This window comes from Protomyctophum parallelum, assembly GCF_964188405.1.
Source record: "Protomyctophum parallelum genome assembly, chromosome: 23".
Classification (NCBI taxonomy): domain Eukaryota; kingdom Metazoa; phylum Chordata; class Actinopteri; order Myctophiformes; family Myctophidae; genus Protomyctophum; species Protomyctophum parallelum.
The window spans coordinates 17,228,687-17,239,282 of record NC_139715.1 but is presented as its reverse complement, the minus strand read 5'-3'; the positions used below and the strand labels follow the sequence as shown (position 1 = coordinate 17,239,282).

Below are 10,596 nucleotides of genomic sequence, written 5' to 3'. Positions count from 1 at the left end.
ACTAAGATCTCATGATATTTAGCCGGTGACTACAATATGCCTAAAACTAAATGAAGTTGCATTCCAAAGACTATGACTAAAAAAACTAAAATAGAAATGTGCTGTCAAAAACAACACCGCCACCTTGACATGAGACAGCCAAAATGACACATATACAGTATAGGGAAGAGGAGGTGTTTGGTTATACTGTATTATTAAGTTGGAAAAAGACGACTTACTTAATTTGAATCGATTGGATTAAAAGTGAACCCTTTAAAACCCAGCCTAGCGAGGAAGAGCATTCCACCCTGAACACGAACGAGGGGCGGGCGACACCATGTCAAGACCGAGGGGGAAAGAGAGAGAGAGAGAGAGAGAGAGAGAGAGAGAGAGAGGAGGGTGAGGAAGCGGGTAGCTCACTCTAAAGCTGGGGTCATTGACCGGCAGGTTGTCATCCAGGAGAATGGCTCTAGAGCTAGGGAACTGGAGAGGGTCATATACAGTAGATGGTGTGTTGGTACAGTACAATACAACTAGAGCTAGGGACCTGGAGAGGGTCATAGATGATGTGTGTGTTTTTTTTTTATAATTTTTATCCCAACATTTTGTAACCCATTTATCACCCTTGTGTCAATTATCTAATGTGATCCTGGGCTCTACACACCCTCCGCCAACCTGGGGAGAGCAACGGACTTGAACTCATGCTTCCTTCATGCATGGGTGTCCAAGTCGCTCCTTTACACCTGACAGGGGAGGGTTGCAAACTTGAGCGAGCGTTTCACCACGCTCGCTCAAGGGGGTCGCAATGATTGCATTAATATAGCCATTGGTGTATGTGTGTGTGTGTGTGTGTGTGTGTGTGCGTGTGTGCGTGTGTGCGTGTGTGCGTGTGTCTGTGTGTGTGTGTGTGTGCACTGTTGGGATTGGGGTGAGAGAGAGACAAAGCGAAAGAGAGAGATGTCGCTCATGTCGAGGTGCATGAGAGACCCTGCCCTCGTTGACTCTGTTCAACAGACAAACTTTAGAATGTAATAATTACAACGCACGCATGTCTATTTCTGAACACCTATTTTTAAAGTTGAAGGGTTTAATATATAAAGCTCGGATCCTCATGGGTAATTGCGGTTAACTGCATTTCAGACGATCTGACCCAGACGACCCGCGGCAATTTGGAGTGGATCCGACCCTGCCCGAGAGGGAACCGGCTCGGTTCTGGGTTCGGCTCTCGGGTATTCGGTTCCGTATGGACCCGTGCTGCCCTCTACTGGAGAGGGAGGCAGTAGATGATGTGTTGGTACAGAACAATGCAACTAGAGCTAGGGACCTGGAGAGGGTCATAGATGGTGTGTTGGTACAGTACAACTAGAGCTAGGGGACATGGAGACTCTGTGGAGAGGGTCATAGATGGTGTGTTGGTACAGTGAAACCTGAGCCTTGCTTCCTTTGCGCCTCTTATTATAAAGGCGAGAACAGCCAGTTGAGCCCTCGCCTTTGTTTGGCCCGTTCTCTTTTATTGACGCGGTACAGTGGGGGGAAAGCTGAGACGGTGGACGGGAGGGGAAGGTAGAGGCGGTGGGAAAGGGTTACAACTCGACGCGCAGGCGAGCCGCGTCTCCACCCACGGGCTCCAACCAGTGTTGGTTTCGTTTCGGACTAAAACTAAGACGAAAAATGTTCGTTGACTACCTTTTTCCACTGATGAAAACTAAATGGAAACTAAAAGAAAACTAAGCTGTGGTGACTAAAACTAAGACTAAATATACTAACAATTTCATGAATAAATAAAAACTAGACTAAAATGTTAGGAAGGGACTAGTGGACCAGAGATCCAGTATAAGTCATTTTACACTTGGTTGCATGCTGAAAATAGCAGATCTACAAGCTCACAGCGCGACGCGTGAGATGTGAGCTTGTAGATCGGCTATTTTCAGCAAGTGTAAAAACAGTCATTACGACGGCATCATGGCCCACCAAAATACATTTTAGTCGGCTAAATCACCTGTAGATTTAGTCGACTAAAATCTCATGACATTTAGTCAACTAAAATCTCATGACATTTAGTCGACTAAAATTAAACCAACACTAAAACATTCAAGGTGACTAAAATGTGACTGAAACTAAGTGAAAACTATTCAAGACTATTATTCTATGACTAAAACTAAAATTGAAATTTGCTGCCAAAAACAACACTGGTTCGTGAGCCGGCAGGGAAAGAAACGCTTTCATGAACGCACCTCGCTTTTCACTCATGGCAATTATTTCAACACAATGTTAAAATGTTATATTGTAAAATCTATGTTAATTTAACTCTGAGAAAAAATCGTTATTATTATGAATTCATGAAAAGTTGCTTTTTTGGATTATTATTATTTCTTTTAAAAAATAAGGGGGCCCGTGACAATGTGTCCGCAATTTTTGTTTTAGTCATAGTCTCTTGAATAGTTTTCATTTAGTTTCAGTCACATTTTAGTCACATGGAATGTTTTAGTGTTAGTCTAGTTTTAGTCGACTAAATATCACAAGATTTTAGTCGACTCAAACTACAGTTGATTTAGTCGAACAAAATGTATTTTGGAGTGTTATACACTACACAAAATAGCCCATCGCTGCGACGCGTTGTGAGCTTGTAGATCTGCTATTTTCAGCATGCAACTAATTGTAAAATGACTTATACTGGATCTTTTGTCCACTAGTCCCTTCCTAACATTTTAGTCTAGTTTTTATTTGTTGACGAAATTGTCAGTATATTTACTCTTAGTTTTAGTCATCATAGCCCAGTTTTCATTTAGTTTCCGTTTAGTTTTCGTCAGTGGAAAAAGGTAGTCGACAAACATTTTTCGTCTTAGTTTCAGTCGATGAAAACAACACTGGGCCCCTGACCCACTGTTTGGGAACCAGGTGCTCTAGACCGACACCCGGCGTGCCAAGGAACAAGACGACGCCGGCTGTCGATGACGGAAACGCTAATTGATACGATGGCGCGGAGCGCCAACGGTGAAACGAAAGTGAGAACAGTGGTGGGTGAGATCTCCTGTGACTCCGGGGTGAATAATGGCCTCCTAGACGGATCTCGCAGGTGTAACGTTACCTTCTCCAGTTGCTCTATGCAGATGGTGTGGACCACGATCTTACAGGCCGCACACTTCCTGCGACTCACTGACTTTTGCTGGGGAGAGAGAGAGAGAGAGAGAGAGGAGAAAAGAGACGGATGAACGAATGCTTGAATGAAAAATAATGTGCCTCAAATCTTTGTTCTTTCAGAGCGACCATTTTTTTACTGCTAGGGGAGGTCCCTGGAACAACATATTTTCAGATGGAGGTCGGCAGCCAATTACATATCATTTTTGGCGTCCTTGAAAAAGTTTGAGAACCACTGACATAGAAACATAGGTTTTTTTCAGAAAACTGTGGATTAAAATCATTAAAAACAAAAATCGGCCTCAGGTCAAAATGGGTTAAGTTGAAACCTTTGTTTATGTATAATATTATGTTCATAAGTCATCAAGACTGTCCCCCCCCCCTCCCCTCCCAACATAGGGATCAATAAAGGCTTATCTTCCCCATGGCAGTCTGTATAAAACAGCAATGCCACATCTGACCACTTGAGGTCAGTCTTGCACCACTAGCGGATGCTGCAGTGACAATATGGCCATGCAGACCAAAGGGACACAGACAGGAGAGATGATTACTAACCAGTGTTTTGGCTATACAGTGTTGTTCCCCGACATAACAGTAGTCTCCAGACACATTGGTCTCAAACCAGATGTGGTCTCCATACAATGCTGAGTCCTGGGGGAAAACAACAAGAGATGCAAGAGAGAGAGAGAGATGTTAGAGGGAGGGTAACGGTATGTAATGTAGTTCTAGTATACATTTAATACATTATTTATTTGCTGCTGTGAAAAATGTGTTCTAGCTGGCTTTCTTCCATGCTTTTGCGGTGTTGTGGAGAAGAGGAGAGGAGAGGAGAGGAGAGGAGAGGAGAGGAGAAAAGGTGGCTAAAAACAATTCAAATCTGTAATCATGAGTAACTATCAGCACTAATTAGTATTCATCACCGGTGTCATTTCTCACTTCACTTTGCAGTTGTTCTGTCCCCTGTACCATGTTGATCTTTTCCTGTATTGTATTGTATTGTGTTTTTGTATGGACATGGCGTTGGGTGCTTGCACATATGCACACATGGCATCAACGCATGGTGTTGTGTGCAGGCACCCTACACTTTCTTTTATCATTCATTTTTTAAGAGCCTGCCCAGGGACTACAGATGAAATTTTGCTTTGGCTAACTTTGGACCATTTACATTGATGTGAAAACTGACATGTTGATTAATGAGCTTTGTCCCTGTCAAATAAATAAATACATAAGAGAAGAGAAGAGAAGAGAAGAGAAGAGAAGAGAAGAGAAGAGAAGAGAACTCACCGTCCAGTCCACGGTGCAGCGTACATTTCGTTCGGGGTCAGATCTGTTCAGACTGGACGTGCTGGGCTGACATGGCAGGTGATGCAGGCCAGACTTGGCTATCGCTTTCCTGGATGGAGCGGAGAAGAAAGAGGAGGCCAGAGAAGAGATAGAAGAAGAGACAGAAGAGATTGGAGGAGAGCAACAAGAGGGAATGGTGAATGACAACACATAGTTGACAACACATTCACATTAACGCACTTTATACACTGGGCATTCCTATTGCGTTCGAACACATTTTCAAAAATCTATTCATTCATTGATTCATTGATTAATAGCCGATATACTATATATATATATATATATATATATATATATATATATATAAGAGCTCGCAAGTTGTAAGCTTATATTGGTTATAAATGAATGCATGTCATTAGCCTTTCCCCACCCCAAAAAACCCCATGTAACATCTTTGAAAACATGGCTTCAAGTAGTTCATTTCGCTTTGTCCTCATTCCACAATCATGTCCCAGGTGTAATGCTTTATGGTGTCGTCCACTCACAGTTAACAGTTTTTGTACTATCGAGTTGTACTTGAAATGTACTGTAATTCTGCAAACTGTTAATAAATCAATCATTCAATCAATCAAAGTGTCACATATCACACAGTAGGACATTTGGAGTTTTGACTCACCTATTGCCAAATTCCAACAGTCAGTTCAACTACTTATTATCTTAAAAAATATATATGATATAAATACCCTACATTTTAACTCACAATACTTTATAAAAAATAATCTTTTATCCAAACAGGTGTTTGGTTTGAACACACGATAACAGGAGAACAAAGTGAAAGAACAACCCACATCAGACATGAGAGCAATCGTTGTGTTGCTACTGGTATGGCTGTTGGCACAAAGTACAATCGCTGGCGTTCTTTTTGCCGTCTGCATGTCATAGTTAAAACTAAAAGTGCAATGCGGAACTTAATTGGATTAAGCATTGTTTTAACCACTCTGTATGGTAGAATTAAGCACATGAACCATATAGTGTCCCTATTTTGGACATACGGTATTATAATAGACGGACATTCTGCCAGAAATAGCCAATCTACAAGCTTGTAGATGGTTATTTGAGACATTTGGATCCAGGAGTCAGATAGCATCTCTGTCATTTTATACTTTGGCTATTAAAGAAATAGCAGATCTACAAGCCCATATAGCTTGTGGATCTACAATTTCTTTTAAATGTGCGCAAATATTTGAATATATACTGTATATATGTTTTTTTTTTGGGGGGGTTTCTCAAATCTTTGCTTCTGGGGGGGTCCCTCCCTGGAACAAATGTATTTTATTTTAGAGATGTGGGGGTCCGCGGCCAAGCGCCACTGATTCTTCAGGAAACTGTAGAATCACGGCCTCAGGTTAAGTGGCAGATGTTTGGGTTAAAATCTCGGGGCAGCACGCCAGCACATAAAAGCGTATGGATGGATTGCAGCTTTATAGCATTAATACAGCTTATCCTCGTCCGCGAACAGACCCCCCCGTATGATGCGTGCACGTGCACGTGCACGTGCACGTGCATGCACACAGATGTTTCTGCATAGGAGAGTCATCCGTTACGTGCAACCAGGTCAGGGGTCGTACACCAGTTGCTTAGCGCGCATGCACGCACCACACGCACACGCACCACACACACGCACACAGACACACACAGACACACACACACACACACACACACACACACACAGAGCAATGGGTAGCAGGTGCACTTCTTCTAAACTGGGACTGGGTGCCCTCTTTGCCCTATAAAGTATATAGGTTCCTCAGTTAAATCAATATGATAGTGACACTCCAAAAGAAAGGTGAAATCTATGTATTTCTGGAAGTCTCTCTCTCTCTCTCTCTCTCACAGTGCAGCGGTGTCGCACTCTACGGGTGTGCACGTGTGTGTGTGTGTGTGTGAGTGGGTGACATTACATCAGTGATTCCTAAAGTGGGGTCTGGTGGGGACCCCCCAGGGGTCCTTGAGGGAGTTCCAGGGGGTCCCCAGCTAAATTATAGTTTGTAACCAATAACCAAATGGACCCTTATGAGCCTGTAACTCTGAGAGTGTGCAGATGGTTTGGTTCCATTTGTACACTATAAATTAAACATAGATTTTACAATATAAATTGGAGGTCCCAGAGATAGAAATGCCATTAAACGGGGGCCGTAGCCTAATTCATGTCAAACTGAGGGTCCTTGAAATTAAAATAGTTGAAAATCACTGCTAGAGCCGTAAAAATGGCATATATTTTCTAATGGGTGTCCGCGGTGTCAATTTGGGGGTCCTTGACATGAAAAGGTTTGGGAACCCACTGCATGACATTTACATACGATATGAAGTTGTCCCAGGTATCCAGGTTAGGGTCATAGTACATCACGGCCTCCCCCTGCAGTGGCGAGGAGCTGCTCCTGCAGAGCTGGTGCATCAGAGAGGGGCACAGGTCGGCCTCGCGCACCCCCAGGTAGGAGCTCAGGGCCGGGGACGTCCAGTGGCTGAGGTCGGGGCTGGTGATGGAGGTCTGGAGGAGCACGCGGCTCAGCGCGCGCTGTGGCTGCTCTCCCCCCGACGGCCGGCGCTTCTTGTAGTGTCCGTAGACGCCGTAGGTCCCCGCGTGGTGGTGGTGGCGCACCGAGTCGGCCGGCAGCAGGTGGGAGGAGTTCCGCCGGAGGCAGCGGGGGGCGCGGAGCAAGTGGCGGGGGGCGCCGATGTTCTCCACCTGGTGGGACAGGCGGGGCCGAGCCACGGCCCACTCCGCTGCTGCCGTGGCCGCGCAGGACAGAGGCCTGTCGGTGCTGCGGTGGTGGCGCGTCCCTGACGTCTCTCCGCCTCCTTCCTCGTCCGACGCCGAGTAGGAGGACAGGGACGTTTCCGTCTCGGCGGCGTCGACGTCCTCCTCCTCCTCCTCCTCCCCGCCGCCAAGCCCCCCCATCTGGATCAGACTGGCGAGCAGCATGGACGGTCCCAGCAGGTGGGGTTCGATGGTCTTCAGCTTGAGGCCGTGGTGCCTCCGTCGCACCGCCAGCCCGCGGCGAGCGCAGTGCGGCGGTTTGCTCCGACCCAGCGTCCGCCGTCCTCCTCCTCCTCCTCGGTCTCCGTCCTTCTCTTCCTCTCCCTCGTCTCCTCCTCCTCCCATCGTGATCGTCAGCCCCTGCACCCCCGCCGCAGCGCTGGACCGGCGCCTATGTGCGCTGACCGCCAGCGCGCCCACGCTGGAGCGCCTCCTCTGGCCGGGAGGAGGAGGAGGAAGAAGAGGGGCGGCCACGGACGACCTCCTCCGCTGCTGGGCCAGGCCGGCCGAAGGCAGGCCCGCGCTGGAGCGCCGCCTGGCCTTGCTGGCCGCCACGGCGGGTGGGCTGGGCCGGCTGGCCTTGCAGCGCCGGTGGAAATGGCGGCGGAAGAAGGTGTCCATGGCGAGGAGCAGGGAAGCGGACGTTGTTGTCGCTCGTTGACGATGGATGGATGGGGGTTCACGTCATGTGTGCTGGGGCCGTGACACCGCCTGATGTGACAGGAAGGCAATGGCTCTCCGATGCTCAGACAGGAGGTGGTCGGTGCTCAGACAGGAGGTGGTCGGTGCTCAGACAGGAGGTGGTCGGTGCGATGCTCAGACAGGAGGTGGTCGGTGCGATGCTCAGACAGGAGGTGGTCGGTGCGATGCTCAGACAGGAGGTGGTCGGTGCGATGCTCAGACAGGAGGTGGTCGGTGCGATGCTCAGACAGGAGGTGGTCGGTGCGATGCTCAGACAGGAGGTGGTCGGTGCGATGCTCAGACAGGAGGTGGTCGGTGCGATGCTCAGACAGGAGGTGGTCGGTGCATTGCGATTCTAATCGTTGTGTTTTACGTTTCCAGTCCCTCTTCTCCACATCCGAAAAACAGAGCGAGATGCATTCAGAGGACGGTTCAGACAACTTGATAACCACCTCCAACTCTTCTTGTCCTCGTCTGAGTCAGCCTCCTCTCCTCCTGTTCTGTTCTCTCTCTCTCTCTCTCTCTCTCTCTCTCGTGCCTCGTCGTTGTCCCCCTCAAGGCCTCGTTGGGGACACGCTGGAGGTTACAATCAAACTGTCACGGGACAAAGTTCCTTTAGTAAACACAGATCTTTCAGTAGGATTAAATGACTAGCTGCCACACTACTAACGGTCACTTCAGGATTTAGACCAAATAAATGCTGTCACAGTGGTGTTGTATTATAGTTAGTTCCTATATTATGTTTATCCACCTCAATTATTCATCTAATCCGGTAGCTCTGTGATGCAGTGCTGCGTCTAACGCCTTGGTCGACGTGTGTCAAAGATGTATCAAACGACAGGTTCCGTTGACTGGTGAATACATCAACGCGCTCTCACGTTCATTCATTAATTCGGCCCCGCCAAGGCGACCAGAAACCGTGATTTTGTTTTTGTCCCATGAGTAGGTAATCGAACGCCAACCGAGGTCATTTGACCTAAAAAAAATAATAATACCGCCACCCTCTGACTGCTCTGTAACCCCCATTCTCATGGTGTGTAATTCTATCCTGCCAGCAGTCTGGAGAAAGTACAGCATAGCAGCTCCCTGGTCATTAACATGCATTCACACACACACACACACACACACACACACACACACACACACACACACACACACACACACACACACACACACACACACACACACACACACACACACACACACACACACACACACACACACACACACACACACACACACACACACACACACACACACACACACACACACACACACACACACACACACACACACACACACACACACACACACACACACACACACACACACACACACACACACACACACACACACACAGTCACACACCAGGTAGTGACTTTTAGCATGTCACCGAAGATGCAACTCCATACAAAGGATGGGGTGGAAAGAGAGACTATTATAGACGGTACACCTGAAGTGCGGTGGCTAAATATAGACACAGCAGGTTCCTCTGTGGACCGGTCACCTTTACACACCCAACAACCTCATGACCTCCAGTACATCTGACGCCGAAAAGAAAAAAGACACACATTGACACTCCGCTCCCCTCCCTCTACTGTAGGTCAGTGGTTCCCAAACCTTTTCACGTCAAGGACCCCCCAAATTGACACTAATTATCCCCGCGGACCCCCATTTGAAAAGATATGCCAGGGACCCCCCATGAGAGAAGATCTGTACGGCTCTAAGCAGTGATTTTCAACCCGTTTAATTTCAAGGACCCCCAGTATGACATGCATTAGTCTACGGATTTTTTTTTTTTTTTAATCTCTGAGACCCTCAATTTATTGTGTAAAATCAATGTTAATTTAACTCTGAGAGGTTTTTTTTATGTTTTTTTGTGGCTTTTGCCTTTATTTTATATTTTTTATGGAGGGACAGACAGTAGGCATTTGGTTCCATTTGTACACTCTCAGAGTTATAAGGGTCCATTTGGTTCCAAACTATCATTTAGCTGGGGACCCCCTGGAACTCCCTCAAGGACCACTGGGGGTCCCCGGACCCCATTTTGGGAACCACTGATGTAGGCCTACATGCACAGACAGACAGAAAAGATGGCAGCAAGTCCAGTGTTATGGCTAACAACAGATAGCCATCCGAAGCTAATGTGAGTATAGCCTTTCGACTATAGATCGGATGAAAACATTTATACAACTGAATTAAGAACACAGCCCATGGACTCCATGTCAATATATATACACAGAAGCTTTCCTGGATTCAAAAAGGTATGAACACATACATGCATTCCTGGTCTAAATGGATTGATCTAAGAAAATGGAAAAGGGGCAACATGAAAAACCAGTAGCCTCAACTAAGCTCTATAAGGCCTAGGGCTGTGAATCTTTAAAACCAGTAGCCTCAACTAAGCTCTATAAGGCCTAGGGCTGTGAATCTTTAAAACCAGTAGCCTCAACTAAGCTCTATAAGGCCTAGGGCTGTGAATCTTTGGCTGTCCCACGATTCGATTCGATTCAGATTATTGGGGTTACGATTCGATTCAAAATCAATTCTCAATCCAAAAACGATTTTCCAGATTCAAAACTATCTACTACTAGCAACGGACTTAACTCATGCTTCCTTCATGCTTGAGTGTCCAAGTTGCTCCTTTACACCTGACAGGGGGGAGTTTCCCTGGTTGGACGTAGCGCGTGGAAGGA

The 10,596-nt window shown here is 46.8% G+C and overlaps 1 protein-coding gene across 4 annotated transcripts in view; it reads right to left on the bottom strand.

Moving 5' to 3' along the window:
- The window catches only part of dgkza (diacylglycerol kinase, zeta a), a 141,392-nt gene that overhangs the window by 70,840 nt on the left and 59,956 nt on the right, over positions 1-10,596 (bottom strand). For 3 of the 4 annotated variants that reach the window (XM_083758983.1, XM_083758984.1, XM_083758985.1), the window contains 3 exons: positions 4,402-4,510; positions 3,673-3,768; positions 3,068-3,145 (listed from right to left, as the gene is read on the bottom strand). In XM_083758983.1, coding sequence (XP_083615109.1) covers positions 3,068-3,145; positions 3,673-3,768; positions 4,402-4,510 — 283 coding nt within the window. Of the gene's footprint in view, positions 1-3,067; positions 3,146-3,672; positions 3,769-4,401; positions 4,511-6,761; positions 7,108-10,596 lie in introns of those variants that run through there. The other variant, XM_083758982.1, reaches the window with a different exon arrangement.